This window comes from Mytilus californianus, unplaced genomic scaffold (genome assembly GCF_021869535.1).
Source record: "Mytilus californianus isolate M0D057914Y unplaced genomic scaffold, xbMytCali1.0.p SCAF_8, whole genome shotgun sequence".
Classification (NCBI taxonomy): Eukaryota; Metazoa; Mollusca; class Bivalvia; order Mytilida; family Mytilidae; genus Mytilus; species Mytilus californianus.
The window spans coordinates 40,043,652-40,066,782 of record NW_026262734.1 but is presented as its reverse complement, the minus strand read 5'-3'; the positions used below and the strand labels follow the sequence as shown (position 1 = coordinate 40,066,782).

The 23,131-nt window shown below is 32.3% G+C and overlaps 1 protein-coding gene across 6 annotated transcripts in view; it reads right to left on the bottom strand.

The window, feature by feature from the left end:
- The window catches only part of LOC127711464 (major vault protein-like), a 31,667-nt gene that overhangs the window by 5,538 nt on the left and 2,998 nt on the right, over positions 1-23,131 (bottom strand). Inside the window, exons 1-10 of one of the 6 annotated variants that reach the window (XM_052217530.1) lie at positions 15,796-15,897; positions 10,759-10,929; positions 10,163-10,358; positions 8,620-8,970; positions 8,123-8,248; positions 7,406-7,516; positions 3,843-3,968; positions 2,195-2,248; positions 815-964; positions 157-395 (exon numbers count right to left, since the gene is read on the bottom strand). In XM_052217530.1, the coding sequence (XP_052073490.1) occupies positions 157-395; positions 815-964; positions 2,195-2,248; positions 3,843-3,968; positions 7,406-7,516; positions 8,123-8,248; positions 8,620-8,970; positions 10,163-10,358; positions 10,759-10,898 (1,493 nt within the window). In that variant the 5' untranslated portion in view covers positions 10,899-10,929; positions 15,796-15,897. Of the gene's footprint in view, positions 1-156; positions 396-814; positions 965-2,194; positions 2,249-2,743; positions 2,756-3,842; positions 3,969-7,405; positions 7,517-8,122; positions 8,249-8,619; positions 8,971-10,162; positions 10,359-10,758; positions 10,930-15,001; positions 15,027-15,661; positions 15,898-23,131 lie in introns of those variants that run through there. The other 5 variants (XM_052217532.1, XM_052217531.1, XM_052217533.1 and 2 more) reach the window with 5 other exon arrangements.

Here is a 23,131-nt window from a genome sequence, read left to right as displayed (position 1 = left end):
ATATTCCATAATCAACGAAAATTGATACCCTCAAAAAATTTATGAATCCAAATTATTTGAACTACTTAGACCATTAGGCCTGATATGACTGACCTGATCCTGATCATAGGCTGTTGGTTACTGGAATGTACACACAGACTAAGAAACAATATTTACCTGGCTTTCTTTTCTTTATAATCATAAATCTGTACTGCAGCATTGTGTGGAACTCTGAATGTGACAACACGAGTTTTGTCACGTGGTTTGGATGCATCACTAGATTTGGACCTGTCACTCCTGTCAGCCATAGGGTCCTTTCCTTGAGCCAGAAGGGTCTCGACTGCAGGAGGAAGTTCCTTGGCCCACAATTCCTCATCTTGGTTCAACATATATGTTTCTCCAGTAACAGCTCTGACCTAAAATATATTATGATTGTAATCCTAATCAAAAACTTACAAAAGAAAAAGACAATATCAAATTGTGATTTGAGGTGTTCCAATCTAAAAGTTAACTTTATTCTCAAAATCATCATATATCCAGAATATTTGTTTTTCACCTAAAGGACAACAAATCTTGGATACATATAAAATTGTTTTTTTACGTCAATATAAAGATTCCCACTTTCACAAAGCATTCATTTACCAAAATTTTTCAGATATGTAACAGGTTGTTTTTGTTTAACAAAATTCATAAAAAATGCTTCTTTTGAAAATGAACTAAATTTTTGCAAAACATTTTTATTCAAAAAAGATTGGCTACCTTACTGCAGTATGGGCTTTTTGAAAAAATATTAATGTTCATTTCATGTTTTGATTTTAGTACTTGTAACTCGTACCTTTCCAGTTTTGATATCTCTGACATAGATACCCTCATTTTCATCCAATGGGATTGCAGTTCTCTTCATGATAACCTCAACCTCCACAGGAGGTACATATTCTGCTGGTCCCCGGATCATCCACTTATCTCCTGGTTTCCTTCCAACATCCTAAAATAAAAATTTTGATAATAAATAATTTTGTGTCATAAAAATTCTCTTTCAGAAATCTTAATTTTTTAAATCTTGTTCAGGCATTATGAAAAGAAATGGAATGGGGTATCAAACTAAAAGATATCACAACTATTGACATTTGAAGACTTAAACTGACAGTGATTTAAAAGTTTAAATGCAAAACTTATAAATGTATATGTAACAACTGAAGTAAATACTAGCATACTACATACATGTACTAGGAAAAGCAAATTACAAAATAAAAATATAAAAAAAAGATGAACTTGTACAACATAGAAAATATGAAAATATAAAAAAAAATGTTTCTCTCATGGAACAAGAAGACCTGTGATGTTACATGTAGGCTTTGTTGTGAATTCAAAATAAATCAAACCTCAAATGCAGATTTAGTACAAAGAAAACAGGTATCTAAGTAAAGGAGTTTGAGAAAATGTGATATGAATGAATAGATATTATAAACTGTGTTATTAGTCTTGGAAATGTAAATATCAAGTATGAATCAAGAAGTTATGACCAAGCAAACTGATTTCATTATAATAAACTGCAATGAAAGCATCTACAATGTGCATCTCTAATTACATCAATCTAAAAAATCTTTGTATTTAAAAGTTGACAGAGAAAGTGGTCATGATGTCCTTTCAGGGGCAGATCCAGCCATTTATAAAAGGGGTTTCCAACCCTATGTCCCCTTTCAAAAGCATTGATCATCAAAAAAAAAAAGAACCCCCCCCCCCCCCCCAGGATCCGCCATTGCCTTTCTATTACATGTGCAATGAACTAAGAATTTAAACATTTCCCTAATGGTTGTCATGACTTTTTTCCATTTGCACAAATATTCTATTGTTTTGGATATTTTGCAGTGAATAGATTTATAGCCAACAATTTTCTGTCTTCTTTTAACACCCTGGCATCAAATTAATTTAATCAATATCATAATTATTTTTAATGGCTCCTTAATTTCCAGTGGCAAATACTACAGGCATATTCTGGACATTAAAGGCTAACGAGATACAACTATGAGATAACACCATTTGAAACAAGCATATAAGTATGTCAGGAATTTAGTATTGAGAATAACTTGATTCAAATATTTTGATTGGAGAATATCTTTTTAAGAAAAACTTAAAAAACAAGAACATATAAAATATTCAAACAACACTGAACTTTCAAAACATCAATTTATAAAGCTAAGTCACTATGACTTACTTTTGTATAAACAGTATAGGAGTCTCCCAATGGAATTGAGGTTGAAATATGAACCTAATATAAAACAAACTTATATAATTGAAGCACAAATTGTAAGAAATCTTTAGTTAATATTTATAACATCTTTTCATCTAGCACTTTTCTATGTTATTATGGCCCAACAGATGAATAATCACACATCATTTTAGGAAATCTACAAACTTACCATTATCAAATATGTTCAAAATTGTTTTAATATCTTCATTAACAGAAGCTTTTTTTTTCTTCTTAAAAAACCTAGTTTTCAATAAAAAGTATAAAATACATCTATTCACTTCTAAGATTTCCTAGAATGATAAGAACAAACACTGAACAAAATGCATTGCATTTGCAAAACAGGGAGTGAAGGACACACAAACACATTAAAAACACAATACAATTGTAGGCAGCATATCCCATTCTTAAGCAGGGCGTTATTCAAACATGTTATAAGAAATGTGTATTACAAGAATAACTGTTAGAACAAAGCACTGAAAGCACTGCAAGCACGAATTGCATTTGTTGACTTACTTTTTCGTCAGTCTGAAATGAACAAAAAAGTAAAATTCACTTACTCTATTGCCTACTTTAGACTTTCATGCATGATTTTATTTATTTGACAATTTACCATTTCAGAATCTACCCATAATGCATTCTGGGTAATATTTTAAAAAGTTTACGACAACATATTCTATTTGGTTATCTCTTAAATAATAGATATCCAACCAATGGTGTAATGTAATTTTCACTAAGGTGTATATGAACAATTACATTACCCAGAGTCCTTTAGATTCTGAAACAGTAAATTGTGCAGAGAGACGGACAGGATTATCATGCAGAGTAAATAAATCTTATACAACAAAAAATAAACATGCAGAGTAAATAAACATTATTCAACAAAACAAACTAATCCTTGACATAAGGTTGAACTATATGTTCACTGCATTGTGTACTTAGTTAAAAGTTCCACCTATTAAAAATGCTTAACTATAGTCAAGGCTTGCTCCTTTTTCTACCTTTATCTTTTATACAAAAAGTTGCAACACAATATAAGTAGTTTGTCCTGTTGTCTTCTGTTCTAAGCAATGCTATTTTTCTTATTGCAAAGCAAACCAGATTCCCTTCATTGATCAATAAAATAAAAAATTTCTAAACCTTAAAAGATTTCTTCAAAAGATTCACTTTGCATTATGACAGAAGTTTCGTCAATTTCACAGATGTTTCAAATTCACTGCAATTTTTATTTAACAATGCAAAGAAGGCATGAATGAAATATAGAAATGGTCAGCGTCAAGATACCTAGAAAGAAAATATCCATGAAATTCAATCTATTATCTGATTTTGTCTTTTCTTAATTTTGGTTTTATGTATTTAAGATATTTCAGGGGCAGTTTGATTGAAGAAAATTGGTTGACCTGATAACAACATGTCCATCTATGAGTAACTGACAAACTGTATCATACACAGATGACTTATACTGTGTTAATTTTGCACAAACAACTGGAATTTATGCTATAGATGTAGAATTCATGTAGATATCTGCCAGCTACCTGGAATACCTACACTCCACAACACAAATTTCAATTTATGACTTTCCGGATACTTTTTTTTTAATATGCAGGAAACTTACAGCATCTGTATCTTTAAATGATTCTGTAGCTCTCAGTATAACACCTTCATCTTCTCCAAGTACGTAGACATTCTGGATTCCTCTCTCAAATCGTTCTCCAGGTAACAAAAAGAAGGAACACTCTCCCTATCAAAAATACATTTAAATCAGTTATACTGTTATCAAATATTTATCTCTACATCATAAAGAGAAGAAATTGACCCTTGTTGAAAAAAAAAAATTATGAACTTTCAGCTATCGAAACTTCTTTTTATCAATTTAAGAAATATAGATTCCATCACTGCAATAAGTGTGTTACGATATTTCTCCACTCGAGACAGTTAAATTTTAATATTTAAAGCGCGAGGCTTGCCAAGCTTTTTAAATATTTAAATTTAACTGTTGAGAGTGGAGAAATATCGTAATACACGAGTTATAGTGGTGGAATCTGTTTCTCTGATGATTTTAATCCTTCCTTTTCAAAGATTTGCAGAAAGTTGTGTTCTTTATACGTGACGTCATCAGGCATGGTTGCCCTTTTTCATGACGTCACAATAGGAAATTCAGAAGAAATGAAGAAAAATTTAACGTCATAATTAAATTTCGACCAATCATTTGCTGAGAACAGATATTTCACTAGTGAGGAGAAATATTTTTCTCACACTGCTCAAGAAATGTGAAAATAGCACAAACATTAGAGAAACATCATATTCCAACCTAAAAATAGTGTAGAATTTCAAATGTATTTATAATTTTCCAGTGCACTACAAGTTTTCATTATTTTCACAGTTCCCACAGCACAGTTAAATAAAATGCTCCGCAGGGCGCAGCTTGATACGACCGCAGAGGTCGAACCCTGAACAGTTGGGGGAAGTATGGACACAACATTCAAGCTTGATACAGCTTTGGATTTGGATTGTGATTAAATATTTGACACAGCATAGGTTTCTAACACAGATTGAATGTGGTCTAAGAACTTAAAAATTTTAAATTGGACATTCACCTATTATGGTCCAATATCCAAAATCTAAATACATGGTTAGATTCAGCATATCAAAGAACCCCAAGAATTCAATTTTTGATGAAATCAAACAAAGTTTAATTTTGGACCCTTTTGACCACAATGTGGACAAAGTTGATAACAGGGCCCAAAAATCAAAAATCTAAATACATGGTTAGATTCAGCATATCAAAGAACCCCATATATTCAATTTTTGTTGAAATCAAACAAAGTTTAATTTTGGACCTCGATTTGGACCAACTTGAAAACTGGGCCCATAATCAAAAATCTAAATACATGTTTAGATTCAGCGTATCAAAGAACCCTAAGAATTCAATTTTTGTTAAAATCAAACTAAGTTTAATTTTGGACCCTTTGGACCTTAATGTAGACCAATTTGAAAACGGAACCAAAAATTAAGAATCTAAATAAACGGTTAGATTCGGCATATCAAAGAACCCCAATAATTCAAATTTTGATGAAATCAAACAAAGTTTAATTTTGGACCCTTTTGACCTCAATGTGGACAAAGTTGATAACGGGGCCCAAAAATCAAAAATCTAAATACATGGTTAGATTCAGCATATCAAAGAACCCCATATATTCAATTTTTGTTGAAATCAAACAAAGTTTAATTTTGGACCCCGATTTGGACCAACTTGAAAACTGGGCCCATAATCAAAAATCTAAATACATGTTTAGATTCAGCATATCAAAGAACCCTAAGAATTCAATTTTTGTTAAAATCAAACTAAGTTTAATTTTGGACCCTTTGGACCTTAATGTAGACCAATTTGAAAACGGAACCAAAAATTAAGAATCTAAATACACGGTTAGATTCGGCATATCAAAGAACCCCAATAATTCAATTTTTGATGAAATCAAACAAAGTTTAATTTTGGACCCTTTTGACCACAATGTGGACAAAGTTGATAACGGGGCCCAAAAATCAAAAATCTAAATACATGGTTTGATTCAGCATATCAAAGAACCCCATATATTCAATTTTTGTTGAAATCAAACAAAGTTTAATTTTGGACCCTTTGGACCTCAATGTGGACCAATTTAAAAACGGGGCCCAAAATCCAAAAACTAAATACACGGTTAGATTCAGCATATTAAAGAACCCCATGAAATCAAGAATAAAACCCCATTGAAATTGGTCAAGAAATAAGCAATTTATAGGAAGTATCTTCTTTTGCACAATCCTGTGCTATTAAATATTTCTTGCTATTGCGCAATACTGTACAATTGACAATTTCTTGCTATTGCGCAATATTGTGCTATTGGATATTTCTTGCTATTGCGCAATACTGTGCAATTGAAGATTTCTTGCTATTGCGCAATACTGTGCAATTGAAGATTTCTTGCTATTGTGCAATACTGTGCAATTGAAAATTTCTTGCTATTGCACAATACTTATTATATAATAATTTACACGTCCTGTTTGGTGTGTATCTCCTACCATATCATTATTATTTGATTTTAAATATAAATCAGAAATAACCAACTTAAAATGGAAAATTTTAAAAGAAACAAAAAAGGAAAAAAAGAAAAAAAAGGAAAAAAAAATTAATCCCCCCCCCAAAATTTTTTGAACCCCCATTATGATTCATCACCCCCAAACTCAATCCCAGCCTTCCCTTTGTGGTATGGTACCTTGCAGTACAATTTCAGAGAGATCCATACACTTGAACACAAGTTATTGTCTGGAAACTAGAAAAAAATGTGTTTTTTGGCCCCTTTTTGGCCCCAAATTCCTAAACGTTTAGGGCAATTACCCCCAAACTCAAACCCAGCTTTCCCTTTGTGATATGGAACCTTGTAGTACAATTTCAGAAAGATCCATACACTTACACACAAGTTATTGTCATGAAACTAGAAAAATGCTTGTTTTTTGCCCCTTTTTTGGCCCCTAATTCCTAAAATTTGGAGGCAATTACCCCCAAAATCAATCCCAGCATTCCTTTAGTGATATGGAACCTTGTGGTACAATGTTAGAGAGATCCATACACTAACACACAAGTTATGTCTGGAAGTTACAAAAATGCTTATTTTTGGCCCCTTTTTGGCCCCTAATTCCTTTACTGTTATTACCATAACCCCCAAAATCAATCCCAACCTTCCTTTTGTGGTATTGAACCTTGTGGTAAAATTTCATAAAGATCCATTCACTTAAACTAAAGTTAGAGTGCGAAAACCAATGTGTCTTCGGACGACGCCGGACGACGACGACGACGACGACGCCGGACGACGACGACGCCAACGTCATACCAATATACGACCACAAAAATTTTTTTGCGGTCGTATAAAAATAGTCATTGAATATTATCATAATTGAATAAATATATATAATCATATACTACTAGAAAATAAATACACGCTGAGGCTAACAAAATAAGAAAAATTAGATGCAATGAAAATACATGTAAATGTATTTACATTTAACATTCTTTAGTCAGTTCTTTCGACTAGTGCTGAAGAAGCAATCTCTTTATAACATATTTAAACTGTAAGATTTAATACAGCTTACTCTGGATGTTTTTCAAAAGAGTTATTTCTCATGAAAAAAATGTTCACATACCTTGACTAATTTCTTTCTACCAAGTTGTGGTCTGCCATGTTCATCTGAAGGATCAAGGATGATACAGTATTGTCTGCTAGTTAGTGTGGTAATATTCACTACTCCGACGACCTGAGAAAAAATTAAAGTAGGTCCTTTAAGAGTTAGCAGCCAGACTTTTAAGTATAGTTCCATAAAACGAAGATTTCTTCATTAATAATTTTTATAAATCAATTGTCTTTACCTTACCAATTATTGTTATTAAAAATGTTCAATGCAGGGTTCCAAGTATGGTTATTAACAAAACTTAGATTATAGAGATTAAAACAAGAATAATGTAACCAACTTATTTCACAGATAGGATAGTTTTTTTAAAAGCATTTGTCATTTTTAATCAGATTTTGCACAATTTTTATTCCCATTTTCTATATAACTTTGAGTAAGTTTGACCAATTTGACACTTTTTCCTGTTATTTTTCTTCTCGAAAATATAAATCGCTCCCTTTTATTAGCTGGTTTACAGTAATGAAAAACATCCCATTTGTGGACATGTACAGTAAGTAAACATTGATTGTATAGAACATATGGCTACCTCATTTATCTATTATTTTACACCAGTAAAGTACATACCTCTTCATACACATTAGGTATGTGTGTTTATTATTACACCAGTAAGGTACATACCTCTTCATACACATTAGGTATGTGTGTTTATTATTACACCAGTAAGGTACATACCTCTTCATACACATTAGGTATGTGTGTCTCTGTGTCTGTCATTTTGATCAACCATTCCTCTCCATTCTTTCTGGTTACACCAAAGTCGTCTTTAAATGTTCTCAATGATCTCATATGAAGAGCTTTCTGCAAATGTGAAAAAAAAATTCCTTCAAACATATATATATCTGATAAGCATCAATTGAAGGGGTACATTATTTTTTGTTTCATATGCTCTTTATATTTTCCATGTTGTTTTTGTTTTAAATACATGCATTAGATATAATTCCATCTTTTGGATATCAGAAAGCCTTTTTTAAATTTACATCAGTTGTCTTGTAATCTATTTAAAACATAATGCAGAAATTTCAAAGAGTCAGACCTAAGTAAAGTTGTTGTCGACACCATAAAGCAAAAATATACTATTACATATACATTATGTTACTTTTTTACTTCCTTGTTCCAACAAAAAAACCATTATTTTTGTTTTTATTCGCTTTCTCATACAGTCACTTTACCTTATCTGTTAAGACATAAGCGTTGACAACATCTACGACTTCTTCATAAGCTCCAGGGAGGTAAGCTCCGGTCTTCTTTACCAGCCATTCCTCACCAGTTACCCTAGCAACGCCTTGTCTGTCAATGGTCTCCTTCCTGGCCCTCAATCGGATGGCCTGGTTAGGTCTAATAACTGTGGCCCTGACAGTCTCCTCAATAACAACCTCTTTCCTTGGGATATATGTTCCTGGTCCTTCAAATAGCCACTCATCCCCAGCTGTTCTCTTTTCCTCATCATCATCTTCAAAGTCTAAAATAGCTCTGAGCCGAAGAGCTGAGTTAGCTGCTACCACTTTCAAGGGGGTTACAACCTATAATCAACAAGGGAGATAATCAAATTAGCTGCTTCCACTTTAGGGGTTTTATAACCTATTATTAACAAGGAAGTTAATCAAATCAGCTGCTACCACTTTAGGGGTTTTATAACCTATTATTAACAAGGGAGTTAATCAATTCAGCTGCTAGCACTTTTAGAGGGTTACATCCTATAAATAATAAAGGTGAAAATTAGCTGTTATCACGTTCAAGGGTGATAAAACCTACTACAAATTGAGGAGATAATCAAATAGGATGCATTCACCTTCAATCCTAATCATTTACCAACCATTAATATGGTAAATACTGTATAAATGGGCTTTCACCATGTTCACAGCCATTAAACAACAAGAAAGATAATCAATGTTTTTGCTTCCAACCTAAGGACTGGCTTGTAATAGATTTTGAGGCAAAAGTCTAAAAAGTTCATATAAGTTCAATTCATATTTGTGGTGAAGATCAAATACATGTAAATCGAAAGATTTAAAACATACAGTCTTAACCTTGAAGTAAATAGTTTAACTATCAAACATGTCAATTCAATTTTGAGAAGACATTTAAAGGTATTTGGTATCAATTCAAAACATCTATGACATCTTACTTCCTTGTTATATATGATCAATGTTGATTTAATAGACCAGTTTTAAATGTTACCTGTACTGGCTGAGTAAATTTAAGATAAAACCAAGACCTTGTAAACTTCAGATTACTTCCTTTTCATTTCTTATTTTACAAATGTTATTTTCTACATCCTGTCTAATTTTCTACTGTATATATAACAACAGCATGACTGTTAAAAGTTAAAATAGCCAATTTCATCAGATTTCATTCAAACTATATCTTCGAACATTTCCAAAGACAATGTTATAACATTATCACATGAGCAGCAGATGAATTCTAGATGTAGTGAACACAAAATTAAAAGCAGACTTCTCCTCATTATAAGTGATGATCATATGTTAGATTGCAATAAACAAAATACCTTGACTGACTTTTCTGCACATTTTTGGTATATTTCTAGTATCTATGACTTGACATTAACCCTAATGACCTCTATAACAATTGGGATTTCCTCTCAATATATTTGACCATATATACATATATACCAGTAAGGTTCCAATATGATACATGTAAACAAAGCCCAGCATATTGGTAAATCATATATAGATATAGGAAGATGTGGTATACCTGTTTCAGTATTTCCCCTGGGTACAAAGGAAAAGGATCCTGTGCCAATCTTATCTCTTGGTCAGCATGTACAAGTTTGGCCTGTCCACTTTCATCAAAGACAACTTTAGCTTCTTTGTCCCTCAGTACTGGGTTTTCTATGATACAATAATGCCTTGGGGGTACTGTGATCATACGCTCTGGTCCATATACCACTCTGTAAATATCAACACATTAGTAAACGTTTTACTCTCCATATTACAGTAATTGCTAAGAGAAATGAAAGAGTTGGGTATAATGGTCTATACCGTAAGCATGATTAACTACTTTAAACATGTAAAGAAACTCAAAATATAATTTTGATTATTAACAAAAGTTCTTTGTTCATGTGAATTAAAAACGGCAAAATAATATCCAGAATAATTGTATATAATGAACACTAGTAGTGATTACATCCAATTATCTTCCATGGCCCTACCAATTAAAGGCCTGCCTTATAAAGAAAGGTCTATGGACCTTTTTTTAGTTCTGTAATGTTAAGGTTCTGATCAAACATGTCCAAGATGAGTAGGAGGTAATGAGGTAACATGGAAGCATTCTATAGAAACAGTCCTTACCTTTCATTGTCCTGTCTAATGAAGGTCTGTGGACCTATCTCTAGTCTTGTGATGTTAAGATTTTGGTCCAATACATGTAGAAAGTAATATGGTGGTATTCTGTAAATAGGCTCATCTGCTGATCTCCTTGGTGCGGACATGATGATGGTGGATGATGTCTTACAATATTATCTACAATTCAAAATAATTTTTATGGAAAATCTTTGTATGTTAATTTAAGTGTAAACATATCTACCATATCTGATTATCTGGTTATAAAGTATATTTTTGGTTGTAAACCATAAAAAAACACATGTTAAAGGTAAACTTCTACAATAGAGAAAACAAGTACATGGTATCCAATGGATACCATGCCCTGCTTAATGTGGCATTTATTTTTAAATGTTCAAATAAATAATGAACATGTGTACTAAGTTTCAAGTAGATGTGACCACTACTTTATAGTAAATAAACTACTGTAAACCAAATCTTAAACCTGATACCAGACAGACACATGGAGGACCAGCACACAGAAGGACACACAGACTAGAAGACAATACAGCCCCCTTACCACTGTACTATGTAGTTTGTGATATAACAAAACTCCATCCATTTTTCTTGACAGTTTAATTAATGTGTAATAAACTGCTTCGCCAAGCGCAGCTGGATACGACCACAGAGGTCCAACCCTGAACAGTTGGGGCAAAAATGGACACAATATTCAAGCTTGATACAGGTCTGAATTTGGATTGTAATTAAATATTTGACACATTATAGGTTTCTGACACAGAATAAATGTGTCAAAGAACTTGAAATTGGTTGTATGATTTGAATTTATATTCAATTGAAGATTTCTTGATGTTGTGCAATACACTGTGCTGTTGCCCAATACTTAGTAAATCTGTTTTCAGACTTTTTACAAAGAATTAGCAAAATAAATTGTGATTCCAAATTTTTTCCTTTGGAAAATTGACAGTTTCTTTCATCTTGAGGGGAAAAAATGGACCCCCCCCTCCCCCCCCAAATTAAAATGTGGTACAAATTAAGAGACATCCATACACCTAAACACAAGTTATTGTCTGAAAACTAGAAAAATGCTTGTTTTAGACCCTTTTTGGCCCCTAATTCCTGAACGGTTTGGGCAAGTACCCCCAAAATGAATCCCAACCTTCTACTTGTGGTATTGAACCTTGTGGTACAATTTCAGAGCAATTAAAATACTTATACACAAGTTTATGTCCTGAAACTAGAAAAATGCTTGTTTTTGCCCCATTTGCCCCTTAGATTCCTAAACGGTTGGGACCATCACCCCCAAAAACAATCCCAACCTTCCTTTTGTGGTATTGAACCTTTTTAAATTTCAAAGAGATCCATACACTTAAACTAAAGTTATTGTCCGGAAACCAAATGTCTTCGGACGACGCTGACGCCGACGTGATACCAATATACGATTTGTGGTTGATTTGCTGTAATGTCCAGATTAATTTTCTCCCCTCATGTGTTATCTGTAAAAAAATTACCTCCCTTATCAAATCACACAGAGTCCTTGATTTGTGGAAAATTTCACTGACATTTTTCTAAAATATTTTTCTTTCAGGAAAATATTAGATATCTTAATATGAAAACATTATTTTGTCTTTAAAAAGAGAAGAATTAAATAACTTTTAAGCCTTTTGGACACCAATGTTGAGTTTGACAGTGTCCTATCTACCTATATCTGAGAAAAATAAAAATGACAGACTTGCATACTGCATAATATAATAAAATGCTTCGCTGAGCACAGCCTGATACGACCGCAGAGGTCGAACCCTGAACAGTTGGGGCAAATTTGGACACAATATTCAAGCTTGATACTGTCTGAATTTGGATTGTGATCAAATTTCTGACATAATATAGGTTTTCTGACACAAAATAAATGTGGTCAAAGATCTTACAAATCTATTGCGCAATACTGTGCAATTGAAGATTTGTTCTTGAAACTTTTCAAAAATTTGAAATTTGAAAAATTTTGAAAAAAATATGAATCCCTTAAAAAATCCCTCCCAACTTTTTGAAACCCCCCTTGGAGCAATAACCACAAAACTCAATCGAAGCATTGCCTTTGAAGTATGGAACCTTGTAGTCCAATTTCAGAGAGATCCATACACTTAAACACAAGTTATTGTCTGGAAACTAGAAAAATGCTTGTTTTTGGCCCTTTTTTGGCCCCTAATTTCTACATGTTTTGGGCAATTAACCCCAAACTCAATCCCAGCCTTCCCTTTATGATATGGAACCTTGTGGTACAATGTCAGAGAGATCCATACACTTACACACAAGTTAATGTCTGGAAACTAGAAAAATGCTTGTTTTTGGCCCTTAATTCCTAAACTGTTGGCCCCATGACCCCTAAAATGAATCCCAACCTTCTACTTGTGGTATTAAACATTGTGGTACAATTTCAGAGCAATCAAAATACTTATACACAAGTTATTATCCTGAAACTAGAAAATGCTTGTTTTGGGCCCCTTTTGAGCCCCTAAATTCTTAACGGTTGGGACCATCATCCCCAAAATCAATCCCAACCTTCCTTTTGTGGTATTGAACCTTCTTAAAAAATTTCATAGAGATCCATTCACTTAAACTAACGTTATTGTCCGGAAACCAATGTGTCTTCGGACGACGACATGATACCATTATACGATCCCAAAATTTTTTTTGCGGTCGTATAAAAATAAATAGATGTGGTATGATTGCCAATGAGACAACTATAGTAGAGTAAATTTACATTACAAATTGAAAAGTTACATTTTAAACAATTTTCAGTATTTCAATTATTTCATGTTAAAGATAAAAGAATTTGCATGCTTAATTTTATTAGTGAACAACAGATGTTGATTTTAGTGTCTTTAGTAGAAGTAGTTCAGAAAAGTAATTAATTGTAATTAATTGTTTATTTCACATGTTATTGACCACCACATGAGACATAAAAGATTCTTAGATAAATATGTTCTGTCTAATTCAGCATTTCTATTTGGTAATTAAAAGGTCAAAGGTTTGATACTTAAGATAAATTTAGAATATTAAGTAGTAGGCTAAACGGTCAGTTAAATTAATTATAGAGTTAGGTCTTAGTCAGTTTTAATTGACTTTGAGAATTGTATTTGTCATATAAACATCTATTGCTGGAATTATATATTATTGTGAATCTGTTTGATATGAAATATTATGGATGCATCACATGTTTAATAAACAATTATAGTTATAAAATGGAGTACCTTTTATATGTGAGCTAGTGAACCGAGACAATTTTCCCCCGTATCTAAAACTTTTCTTATAGGAGTAAAAGCCTACTCCTACATAATGGTAGAGACCCGAATAATAAACCATCATAGATACCACTCCTACACAACTCTCCACCAGAAACCAAATGATGTAAAAGTTATACAAACTATAGATCACTAAACATGCTAAACAACAGAATCGTCTGTCCAATACTATATATTTGGACTATATGACCTCAAGCCCTGCAGGTCTTGCATACTTATAACATTCCATTAACATAAAATGAAGAGGACAGGCTAGATAGTATCTATGATACTTTTTCAAACCTATAACATCCAGAAGAAGTCATAAATTTTAAAAAACAAAGAAAATTGTGAAATATATCTTACACAGCTACTTTTGCATAGGTACTATTTCTGTACCAAAAATCTGTAGTACTGGAAATCTACTTTTAATATTCAGTACTATTTTGTTACTTTAAATTTATTGTAATATTTAGGTACCTGTATTTTACAGTACTTGATTTGTACTTGAAATTTAAGTACTACAGATTTTTGGTTACACCATTACATTTTCAGCATTTTAAAAGTTTGTCTATTTCAAATCTCTTTAAGTTATGATTTTCAAACATATGGAATATTGCGATCACTGTTGGTATTATTTCTGTACCAAAATTTTTAGTCCAATCAAGTACTGTAAAATACAGGTACCTAAATATTACAATAATTTTAAAGTAAAGAAATAGTACTAAATGTTAAAAGTAAATTTCCATGCAGTACTTCAGATTTTTAGTACATAAATAGTACCTATGCAAAAGTAGCAGTGTAGGAAATAGCATTACTTAATTCAGCAGTAATTTTTGTCCTACATTTTGAACCTTGCTTTTCATTGTTTTGAATAAAGGTAAAAAAAATAAATGCATCACATCTTTTGCATTGTGATAAAAATGTGTGAAAAAATGGGCATATATGAATATATATTAATTATGTCAAGAGCATACCTGAAAAATGCTGACAGTAATGAATTGATTTACAGGTTGGTTGGATACAAGCCAAACATTTATTCACAATAAATACCCTTTAACCTTCCCAAGTTAATCAATATATACCCAGCCAAGCATTCAAGTTATTTACTAGGATATATACATATTGATTTTGGCTTACACATAATAATCATGGTGTAATAACTGTGTGTACTTCTGCTTATTTGTTAAACATGTTAAAAGTCTATTGGGCTGAGAAAATATGAAATCGTCAAGATTATTATTTCCTTTCATATTAAATTGATTCATTGTGTTATCATTTTTTGTCATTATTTCATTGGATAAAATCAGCTATGTCGTGGCCTTATTGAAAAAAAAGATATATGTATAAAAAAAAAACATTTTCTGTCTGCAGGCTAAATTGTTTTGTACATCTGATGATGAATTTTAGAGTGGTTCACCTTCAGCAATTATTCAGCTTGAGAAAAGTTGTATAACACATGCAGTTTTATTTTGTCTAAAAATTGTTACAGTAACTTTTATCAAAGAAATCTGGTATTGAATTCATGTTTTTCTTAACATGAAGAAATTCAAAAATCTTGTAAGTAAATAACACATCTAAATTTAAGTTTTTTTCAATTTTCCTACTAAAATTTGTTAAAAAATAACTAAACTTACAAAAAGTCACTCTATCCTACAGAATACTCCTTCTTAAGGTCAAATGCTATATGCTTGTCTACATTATTAACTTTTAACAGTAAGAATAAATGTGTATAGCTACCATCTAAAAATTGTTTTAAATGTTTACTCACATACAAGCTCTCCAATTTATGCCTATCAAAAATGCTGGCACCAACAATTAATTGACCTTAGTCAGCAATGGTGCAATACAATAATGTCTAAAAATAGAAATGGGGATTTCACAACCAACTTACCTATTTACCTCAATTGGATTTCTCATGTGGTACTGGTTATGACAAGTCACTGTTTACATAATCAAATTTATATGGATGAGTTTTCTCAGTTTAAATGTATTGAGATAAAAGTGCAGATTTTATGTGTTAATTTACAACAAAATTCTTACCACAACAAAAACATTTTTATAATGTACACATTTTGTACAATGGTACAATTCAGTTGACATAAAAGATAAACAACATTAACAATCCCTATTTTGTTTATTTGAAAAGGAAATTAGATGATAAAACTGATTAAACAAGTTGCTATTTAAAAAAAAAAAGACAATGCGTGAACCTTAGAACTTTTTTATTCTAATTATTAATTCAACTGAATAAGAAATTATATCAGTGTTTGCATGGTCATGTGTGTGGAAGATAATATTTTCTTTTTATTGTAAATCATTACAATTTTGGCATGTTGAGAGAAGTGTTAAATATAAAGCAATGAGGGAAAAAAAAAGATTCCCAGACATATAATTTCTTAAAGAATAATAATGATTCAAAACATGGGGGACACATGTACCTTCTTCCATAAAATTAATCTAGAAATAAGTAAAGAGGCATTGCGAACTGGTCAGCTACCAGGACACATTAATGTTCGTTACCAACCAATCATCAATAAATGCAACTCTCCCTCCAGAGATACTTACTTGATCAAATTATAAAACCATTATTGAAGAGGCATAACTTTTACATTCAAGATAAAAAGATTCCATTAATAAAATAAAGTCACATATGAGGTCAAAAAAGAATGCATTATAGGAGCGCTCATGGGTGGTATATTTTCACCAAAATGCACAGATCTGCATCTGTCTGTCCTATTCATTAAAATCTTAGATAAGTTCCAATGGCTTCGTTTTTCCAGAGTGTTTTTTTCCGTGCAACGTTTTTGCGATTTGTTATTTCACGTGTTTCCGTGTTCAGACCCCCCCCCCCCCCCCTTTTTTTTTATACTACCCCTATTTAGATACCGAAGTGTACAAAGGTGATCGATTCCATAGTAATGGAATTCTTGATGTTAAGTCACGTATATTAAAAACACAGAAACGTATCAATATTTACCTGCAATCACTAGTGCACATCCAAAACACTGTGACACATAAATTTAAGAGTATTAATTTACAGTGTGTGAATAATATAAGAAATAATAGTGACATCAATCAATTAAATAAACAATTAATTAGATTACAAGATAACTTAATTGATAGAGAATACTGTAAAAAGGAAACAGTAAAAGTTGTAAAAAATGTATATTAACGAATAGTCTTTTAATATTTTACTTGTTTTATTTTCAGTTGATACAGATTTTTTTTATCTGATTTGTCAAAATGACAAGTATGCATAATGATTTTATTGTTACAAATCAAATCCCAAAGCCAACTATAACTCATTATGTAGAAGCCACAGCACTATTTTAAAATATCTCTCTGTGAATATCTATACACAGATGTTTGATACCATATGCATAGGTCGTTATAATTAAATCTTGACCATTTATCTTTCACTTGTTTATCAAAGGGTACAACTGTCAACTTTGCTCAAGTCAGTGCATAAAATGTAGCTTTACAATAAATATACATGTTTGAAAAGGATCTATAGATTGTTTATTATCATATATCAGATAAGTGAATTAGTGATCTGTGAAAATTCTTTTTTGTCATGTTTTAAATATCTTAGATACCCCGTATGGAGGTGCTCTTAATTGCAGGAAGCTAATACAGATAAGATTAATAGGTGTTCCGAATGAACAATAATTTAGCTTCCGAATATTCCTCCATAGACTATATTTCTAACTAATTTATATGCGTGAACCCTCAGGGGTTCACGCAAAAAGTTCCCCAAGAGAGGCATTACTTTCTTAAATCAGGGGTTTACTGTGAGAAAAAAATGATATCTTCATATTTCAAAAAGACATTTTTAAGGTGACAGTTGTACTTTAAATTCATTGTAAACATGGTAAATGTAACTTTTTGTAAGCAAAGATTTTTATTTTCACTAATGTTGTTAAAAAAAAAGTATGGCTGAATGAAGGATTGTAGTTTTCTGAGCTTCTACATGGGAAGTCTTGAAAAATATAAATAAGTTTCATCTAGAAAGAAATTTCATTATCCATAAATTATGAGTACAATTTTTACATTCTAAAATTTAATGAAAAACCTAAATACCAAAATTTAAATTGTTATCACTTTGAAAACTCGTAATTGTTCCTAATGGAGAATAATAACCTTGATTTAAAACCAATTATACACGATAGGTATTTTTTTCAGAAACATGTACCCGTGTTTCCTACAGTAAAGAGAGCTTGTCACAAAAAATAAAATGTTCCGCTGGGCGCAGCTTGATACGACCGCAGAGGTCGAATCCCTGAACAGTTGGGGCAAGTATGGACACAACATTCAAGCTTGATACACACTGAATTTGGATTGTGATTAAATATTTGACACAGCATAGGTTTCTGACACAGAATGAATGTGGTCTAAGAACTTATAAATTATTAATTGACCTATTCAAACCATATCATTATTATTTGCTTTTACATATAAATCAGAAATAACCAATTTAAAATGGAAAATTTTAAAGAAAAAAAAAGGAAAAAAAAATCCCTCCCCCCAAATTTTTTGAACCCCCTTATGATTCATCACCCCCAAACTCAATCTAAGCCTTCCCTCTTTGGTATGGTACCTTGCAGTACAATTTCAGAGAGATCCATACACTTGAACACAAGTTATTGTCTGGAAACTAGAAAAATGCTTATTTTTGGCCCTTTTTGGCCCCTAATTCCTAAACGTTAAGGGCAATTAACCCCAAACTCAAACCCAGCTTTCCCTTTGTGATATGGAACTTTGTAGTACAATTTCATAAAGATCCATACACTTACACACAAGTTATTGTCCTGAAACTAGAAAAATGCTTGTTTTTTGCCCCTTTTTGGCCCCTAATTCCTAAACTTTTGAGGCAATTACCCCCAAAATCAATCCCAGCATTCCCTTTGCGGTATGGTACCTTGTAATACAATTTCAGAGAGATCCATACACTTGAACACAAGTTATTGTCTGGAAACTAGAAAAATGCTTATTTTTGGCCCTTTTTGGCCCCTTATTCCTAAATGTTTTGGGCAATTACCCCCAAACTCAATTCCAGCTTTCCCTTTGTGATATGGAACCTTGTAGTACAATTTCAGAAAGATCCATACACTTACACACAAGTTATTGTCATGAAACTAGAAAACTGCTTGTTTTTTGCCCCTTTTTTGGCCCCTAATTCATAAAAAATTTTGAGACAATTACCCCCAAAATCAATCCCATCATTCCCTTTGAGATATGGAACCTTGTAGTACAATTTCATAAAGATCCATACACTTGAACACACGTTATAGTCATGAAACTAGAAAAATGCTTGTTTTTTGCCCTTTTTTTGGCCCCTAATTCCTAAAATTTTGACGCAATTACCCCCAAAATCAATCCCAGCATTCCCTTTGTGATATGGAACCTTGAAGTACAATTTCAGAAAGATCCATACACTTACACACAAGTTATTGTCCTGAAACTAGAAAAATGCTTGATTTTTGCCCCTTTTTGGCCCCTAATTCCTAAACTTTTGAGACAATTACCCCCAAAATCAATCCAAGCCTTTCCTTTGTGGTATGGTACCTTGCAGTACAATTTCAGAGAGATCCATACACTTGAACACAAGTTATTGTCTGGAAACTAGAAAAATGCTTATTTTTGGCCCCTTATTCCTAAACTTTTTGGGCAATTACCCCCAAACTCAATTCAAGCTTTTCCTTTGTGATATGGAACCTTGTAGTACAATTTCAGAAAGATCTATACACTTACACACAAGTTATTGTCATGAAACTAGAAAAATGCTTGTTTTTTGCCCCTTTTTTGGCCCCTTGTTCCCAAAATTTTGAGGCAATTACCCCCAAAATCAATCCCAGCATTCCCTTTGTGGTATGTAACCCTTTGGTACAATGTCAGAGAGATCCATAAACTAATTCCTTAACCTTAACCAATATACGACCACAAAATTTTTTTGCGGTTGTATAAAAAGTAGTTCTATCATTTTGTTCTGGCTGATGTCTGACTGACCTATGTTTTAAGGAAATATAAACTGATAACTGATAACTTTAAACTACTACCTGGTATCTTCAATAATATAATATATCTTCTTGCTGAAGTACCAGATGAACAATAAATTATAAGCCTATCCACATTTCTTTATAAATTAAAATGACAGACTTTACTGAGCCTTAAAGGGGCACTAGCTACGAGATATATAAAAAATATAAAATATGATTTTTTTTGTTCAATCATTAATGAAAGTGAAATAGTGAAATAATATATCGCTTTTAGCAGCCATTATGGTTCAATTTTGTCAAAATAAGCTAAGAAACATTGAGGATGAATTGTTCACTTGCAAGTGAATAATTCGACCTCATTGAATCCGTATTCATGTGAACTTCAATTTAACCCCTTGGCTAGAGATGGATACCGCATGCATTGTGCGTGTTCAATTATTTAAAGGAAAAGAATGTCAACATTGAAAGTGAAACAAAGGTAAATAATTTGATTGACTGGTTCGATCCACAAAAAATCATTCTTATACAGGTAAAAACTACGATTAACATATATTTTTAATCTATAATATGAAATTAAACAGACATAGAAAAATCCAAATGCACGCGTCTGCTATCTATTTATATCTTTATTTATGTTTATATCACTTATATGGCAATTGGAGGTCTTCGGGGGTCAACTCGACAGTTAATTAGATGGTGTCTAGACTAAAATACACACGAAACAAAGCTACATATTATCGAGCCCATGCCCGGAATATTGTTTATTTTAGACTTTTTTATAATTTGGATAAATGTTTTACATTGTTATAAATCAAATATGAGAATTTGAGTCAAATCGGTGAACATGAATTTGACAGCTAGTGCCACTTTAAGCCACAGTCGCCTGAAGATCTCCAGGCGACTGTGCTTAAGCATTGCAGATTGGAGATCTTTTCAATTCATCTCAGGACACTTTATCTTCAGTACCAACAGAAGCTATTTATGATGATCATGATGCTCATTGTTGAAGGCCATACAGTGACTTAAAGTTGTTAACTTTTACGTCATTTGGGCACTGATGGGAGAGTTGTCTCATTGGCAATCATACAACATCTTCTTATTTCTAAACTGAACCTTCAGATAACAACAAGATGACCACTTCAAGCAAGACTTACATATGTTACACTGACAGTTATAGTGCTAAAGTTGGAGGCAACAGAACACCCTTTGACTGGGGCTAAAATGGAAGTTCGCTAAAATGGAAAGTTGTCAGAAACGCTTTCTGCAAATTATTGGCTTCTTTTTAAAACTGTATGTAAATGATGTAGGACTATTGGGTAATAACTGCTGAAGAAAGAAATGGGGACACAAATTTCAAACAGGAAAAACTAAGCTTAACTTTAAATGAGAAAAGAATTAAATTAATACAAATTGTCAGATCATATGTTTTCGCACGTCATATGAATTACATGTATGTGGATGGTCTGACGACTCTGTTATCTAATTGATCTTTCAGATAAATTTTCATCTCTTCATCCTCAAATCTAGAACTGAAATGTTTGCTGCAGATCTGCAGCAGGTCTGCTGCAGATTTGCTGCAAACAAAAAGTTTGCAGGAAACCTGGAAATAATGTTTGCAGATGTTTGCAGCTTTTTGCTGCAAGCTTGCTGCAAGTTCGCAGAAACAATTATGTTCTTAGTAAGATTGCAGCAAAATTTAGAATATAAGGATGTTCACAGCTAGATTGTAGAAATCTTTGACCATTCTTAATGTTTGCAAGAACATTGCAAGAATTACATTAAATGACTGAGCAATAATTGCCTACTGGTAACTTCCTGGAAGTTAAAATTTGAAATTTGGTGCTCAATATTGAACATGTTGATGGTGTTTGAGTAATTGCAGCAAACACGCAGGAAAAAGATTAATTTGCATATAAATGTTTGCCGCTGATCTGCAGCGAACACTCATTTGCATGGTAAATTGTTTGCGGCAGACTTGCCGCACAGTTGCAGCAAGCTTGCTGTAAATGCCTATCAAATGTTTGCTGCAAGTCTGCAGCAGACTTGAAGCAAATATTTGCAGGAGGCTAATTTTTTCAGTAAGGTTTCGCACTATGCATGCTAATTTTTAATGGAAATTGTGATGTCAATTCTAAATAGCACGAAAACCCATAATACAAGGAAATATTAAATAATACAAAAATGACTCTCAAAACTTTGAAAAAACACTGCACACATCCCATGAAAATTTCTTTTTTCATTTTCACAAGGCATTAAGGCTGGCAATATTAATATAACAAACATTGAAGTTGGTAAATTCGACAATACCTTTTCTTTGAGTTCACATACATATACCACAAAGTTTGTTACTATTTGCCGGGTTTACTATCCATGGGAACCCCGAACTAGAGGCTCTAAAGAGCTTGTGTCGCTCACCTTGGTCTATGTGCATATTAAACAATGGACACAGATGGATTCATGACAAAATTGTGTTTTGGTGATGGTGATGTGTTTGTAGATCTTACTTTACTGAACATTCTTGCTCCTTACTATTATCTCTATCTATAATGAACTTGGCCCAGTAGTTACAGTGGAAAATATTTTGTAAAAATTTACAAAAATTTACAAAATTTATGAAAATTGTAAAAAATTGACTATAAAGGGCAATAACTCCTTAAGGGGTCAATTGACAATTTTGGTCATGTTGACTTATTTGTAGATCTAACGTTGCTGTACATTATGGCTGTTTACAGTTTATCTCTATCTATAATAATATTCAAGATAATAACCAAAAGCTGCAAAATTTTCTTAAAATTACCAATTCAGGGGCAGCAACCCAACAACATGTTGCCTGATTGGTCTGAAAATTTCAGGGCAGATAGATCTTGACCTAATGAACAATTTTATACCATCAGATTTGCTCTAAATGCTTTGGTTTCAGAGATATGAGCCAAAAACTGCATTTTACCCTATGTATTATTTTTTTGCCATGTCGGCCATCTTGGTTTGCGGGCAGGGTCATCGGACACATTTTTTAAACTAGATACCCTAATGATGATTGTGGACAATTTTGGTTAAATTTGTCTTTGTAGTTTCAGAGGAGAAGATTTTTGTAAAAGATTACAAAAA